General features: G+C 33.6%; 1 protein-coding gene across 2 annotated transcripts; it reads right to left on the bottom strand.

Annotated features, from left to right (window-relative positions):
* Positions 1-598: 598 nt before the first annotated feature.
* Positions 599-2067, bottom strand: LOC111402660 (probable 2-oxoglutarate-dependent dioxygenase AOP1). Of its 2 annotated transcripts, none has more exons than XM_023031030.1 (3): positions 1604-2067; positions 1028-1382; positions 599-943 (listed from the first exon to the last, which is right to left on the bottom strand). In XM_023031030.1, the coding sequence occupies exons 1-3, from the start codon at positions 2017-2019 to the stop codon at positions 704-706; spliced, it is 1011 nt and encodes a 336-aa protein (XP_022886798.1). In that variant the 5' UTR covers positions 2020-2067; the 3' UTR covers positions 599-703. The 2 variants fall into 2 exon arrangements, with proteins under 2 accessions (XP_022886798.1, XP_022886799.1); XM_023031031.1 differs by having other exon boundaries at positions 1061-1382; positions 1604-2065.
* Between the last annotated feature and the right edge of the window lie 2091 nt (positions 2068-4158).

The raw sequence follows: 4158 nt of genomic DNA, 5'->3' as shown, positions 1-4158 counted from the left end.
ATAAAATTGATATAAGCACATAAATAATTTCAACTTTGTATATATAATAATGCTTGTATAATTAACTTTAATTTTAAACTCAATATTGGCATTTTGTTAATATATATTGCTTGTTTAATTGAAAAATAAATTAAGCATTTTGCAAATTATGGAACGATTTGTCATCCAAAATGAAAGTTCGTACTTCGTACCTAGTTTTTAGTTCTAGCGGTTCATCTAGTTCTTCTAGTTTTAATCCATACGATTTTTTGAATATCATTTAATTATATATTAATAAACAACTCGCTATCACAGACGTTGACTGTCGATAGTAAGCTTTCAATGCTCACGGTCCGTTTTAGTTGAACTCAACCCCTTAATTCGCCTCTGCTTGCTATAATAGTTTTGTAACTAAAGTTCCAAATTTTTTAAAATTGTTCCAAATTCTTATCCCAAATTGGCCATTAATCTATAAATTAGTGATCAATTCATATTTTTATTTTGTCTAACAAACATGTCGGCCACATATATACCTCCAAAATCCAAGTTATCTCAGTAACTGATAGAAAATTACCCTCTCCAGAGTTTTCATTTAGTAATATAGAAACAGCAAAACTGATGAACCTAACGAAAAGATGAAACTCGTTATATTTATACTTAGCTTGCAATAGATACACAAGGTGGCACGGATTTGTGAATATTCTAAATGGATGGGAATAGCAATTCAAAATCCACAAAAGGTTTTAATGGCATTTTCCATTGTAGGTCCCCCTTCTTTGCAGTACTCAAGAAATGCAGGATGACTAAATGGCTTAAATTTCAATGGATTTTCACCATCAACTAGTTCTTCTGGTACTTGCAACATCCCATTGATGAATGAAAAATTTCCAATAGAATATTTCTCTTCTTCTCCTCTTATGACAACCCTATGTAGCGCAGCATGAATTCGTCCATTGCTCCATGCCTTGCAAAGCAACACGTTTATGTTTAAATTGTTAGTACAGTACTTATTATAAATGAATATTTGTGTCTGTGTTTTTATATATACCGAGAGAGAGGAAGAAAGAAAGAGAGCTCTCACCATCATCGGCTCGCCTGCCATGACTAGGTAAGTGGAAGGCGATGGCTGATAATCAATCCACTCACCATCTCTTGTTTCTATCTCCAAACCTCTTACACGATTTGTATCAATTATGGTCAAAAAATTCTTGTCAGTATGAGGTATAAGTCCAATATTAATCTCGTTTTCCTCAGGGACTCGATATTTCATGAATCTTGTCAAGTAAAATGACGATTGAATTAAGGGGTTGTAATATTTCTGCACTCCATAACTGTTAATCACCATTTCCATCACTGCTTGATCCAATTCCAATAGCAGCTTGCAGTATGAATGTGCAGTACCACTAAATAAAAAGAAAAAATTTATAATAAAAGGCTTAAAGAATATTAATGGACACTGTAATAAGATCAAACAGGACATAAAACACTGAGGAAAAGGTAAGATTCATATTTTTGTTTCTCTAAAGAAATAGTCATACCAATATTAAGATTAACAAGTTATGGGGTATTAATTGAATATAAGAATAACATAAAATTATCAGGTCTTCGTCTATTTCAAAGTTACCAGAAACAATCATTTCCATCAGGCCACATGATGCTCGTGAAGTTCTTAGTAGCTTCAAGATTTGCTCCATTTTCAATTCCCATGTATTCAAAGAGTGGCATGATAGGGTAGTTCCCACCATATCCGGAGCCAGCAAAATTTGAAATATTTTTCACTTTTGTTTCTACTGGAAGATCAAACAATTCCTTTGCAGATTTGAACACTTCATTACGCTGTTCCAAAGTGATTTTCTCGTAAAGTGCTATAAAACAACCGTATGATTCAAGTGCACATCGGACCAAATTGGATGTTGATACCCATGAATTTGTGCCTGGAATCAAATTTTCCTCTCTGAAGTCAACTATAGGAAGCTTAGATTGTGCATCAGAACCCATAATGTTTAATTCGTGGCGTTCGTTATTCCTTTCTATACACATAAATTTATATCGGTTTAGATGGTGACTGTAAAGTTGAAGATTAATGGTAAATTTATGATATTATAGCTCATAAGGTGTTTATATAATCAATATTTTTCATGTTGCCAAGTTGCATAAAATTATTGCCACACATTTATCTGAATCTTTTCTCTTATTCAAGTGTTCATGATTGCGTTGCAAAAGTTTATGTAATAAGCATCTGCAAATCAATAATGCATATAAATACAAATAAAAAAAACAATTAAATACACATCAATGCCACAACAAATGGCAACTATATAATGTTAAGTAATAAAGATTCATGTATTCATGTGTTCTATGGGTGAAGAATTTGGAATATGCATAATCTTTTATTTCATATAATTTTGATTATATTAAAGATGGTGGAGAAATGATAATAAAGATTTAGAATGGAAGAAAGATGTTGTAAATGTACTAAAAAGGTGGTCTAACCTATATTATGAAAACAAGCATTTTAGCTTAAGGATTTGGACAGTTTTTATTTTACTCTTTATGCAGCTTGCGTAAAGAAAGTTGAAATATTTCCAAAATCTTGGGGTGTTTGACCTTGGGGAGCTGTGCCGTATGATTAGAATGTCAGAATTGTTAGTTATCAAATTATAGATGATCTGCCATTTACTTCGAGATTTTTTTATAGATTCACTTAAACTGTAACTTTTTTATGTAACTTTTTAGTAAATTTTAGATCCATTTGACATAACTTTTGAAAAGCTAAAATAAGCTTTTGACTCGTTTAACTAATTTTATCAAATTACTTCTTTTAGTTTGAAGAACTTGTAGATGAAGTTGATCAAATGTCTCTTTCTCTTAAAACACTTTCTAAATAAGAAACTCTTTTAAAAATTGCTTTTCAAACCAAAAATTAATTTACATTGGAAGCTCTATAGGAAATCAAAGTAAATGCAATAGTCATGGCAAGCGGACCCTACATCTTATTCAATTTATAGAACAAAAAAAATCAACTTAGAGTGTTATGAGCTGAGAATTTTACACAAATTTCATTGATATAAAAATTATTTATATTCATTATATTTAGTGTTGGTTAACTAGAATAAAGTGAAAAACCTTACGTTCGACCCAACTAACACCTAGAGGGGGGGTGAATAGGTGTTCATGCGGAATTAAAAAACTTATCAATTAATTCGTGCAACAAGTCACAAGAATTAAAGTTTGTCCAGATTCATTCACATGTCTTAATTACCTATGTTGAATTACCGGTAACAATAAATAAATTAAAGCAATAAAAGAACACAACGAATGTTGACGGAGAAACCCTAACTGGGTAAAAACTCCGGGCACAAGCCAGTAGAGATCCACTATTTGTAGAAGGTAACTTACAGTACGCCAGAACAATTGATCCCCTCAATTTTCTAACCTCCTTACTGTTTGAGAACAAGACTCTCCTGGATCTAGCAGATCTGTGCTACCATCCCAGCCTTGTGTGACTTCTACTTCCCGTGAATCGTCAAGCACTCTCGCTCTTCAAGCAAGTTCTTCCCGGATCTTCAATCTGAGGATCTTCTGAAAGTTTTATAGGATTTAGAGAAGGTGGTGTTTTGGTATTTCAGGGTGTGATGTTTTTTTTTTGCTTTTCGAGGATTTTGATCTTCAAGGATTTTAGAGAGAATCAATAATATGGCTTCAATGTGTATTTCCTCTCTATTCAACTCGAAGGAGACGAATCATATTTATATGGCTCAACGTATGGTTTTTGTGGCGCGTCAAAAAATCGCGAGCTTTTAAACTTAATGTTGCCCAGATAAATAGGTCGCTCGAGCGAGGGACCAGCGTGACTCGAGCGACGTCCACTTAGCTCGAGTGACCTACTGGCGAGGCTCTAGCGACAGTGGTTCTGCAATCGTGGCTCGAGCGAGATCATGGCGTGGCTCTAGCGAAATCTCGCGTCGTTTGCAACTTCGAGGCCTCCATCACAACCCTAGACCTAGCCTTCAACACTTTGATTATTAGCAACTCAAGTCCCTGAACTATTGGACATTTGACACTTTGGTCCTTGACCTTGCAATTATGACATTTTAATCCTTGACTTTACAATTATTACATTTTGGTCCTTGGTCACAGATTTGCCAATTACATATTTCCTAACATAAAGCATAAATG

This window comes from Olea europaea, chromosome 10, assembly GCF_002742605.1.
Source record: "Olea europaea var. sylvestris chromosome 10, O_europaea_v1, whole genome shotgun sequence".
Classification (NCBI taxonomy): Eukaryota; Viridiplantae; Streptophyta; class Magnoliopsida; order Lamiales; family Oleaceae; genus Olea; species Olea europaea.
This window is presented reverse-complemented; position numbering and strand designations above follow the sequence as displayed.

Bases quoted from the DNA above. Each gene is read 5' to 3' on its own strand.
- LOC111402660 (XM_023031030.1), bottom strand. From the start codon at position 2,019: ATGTGTATAGAAAGGAATAACGAACGCCACGAATTAAACATTATGGGT. The intron at 1,383-1,603 runs GTAACTTTGAAA...CTTTTTATTTAG, and splicing joins GATGGAAATGATTGTTTCTG to TGGTACTGCACATTCATACT. The intron at 944-1,027 runs GTATATATAAAA...TTGCTTTGCAAG, and splicing joins TTCTTTCTTCCTCTCTCTCG to GCATGGAGCAATGGACGAAT.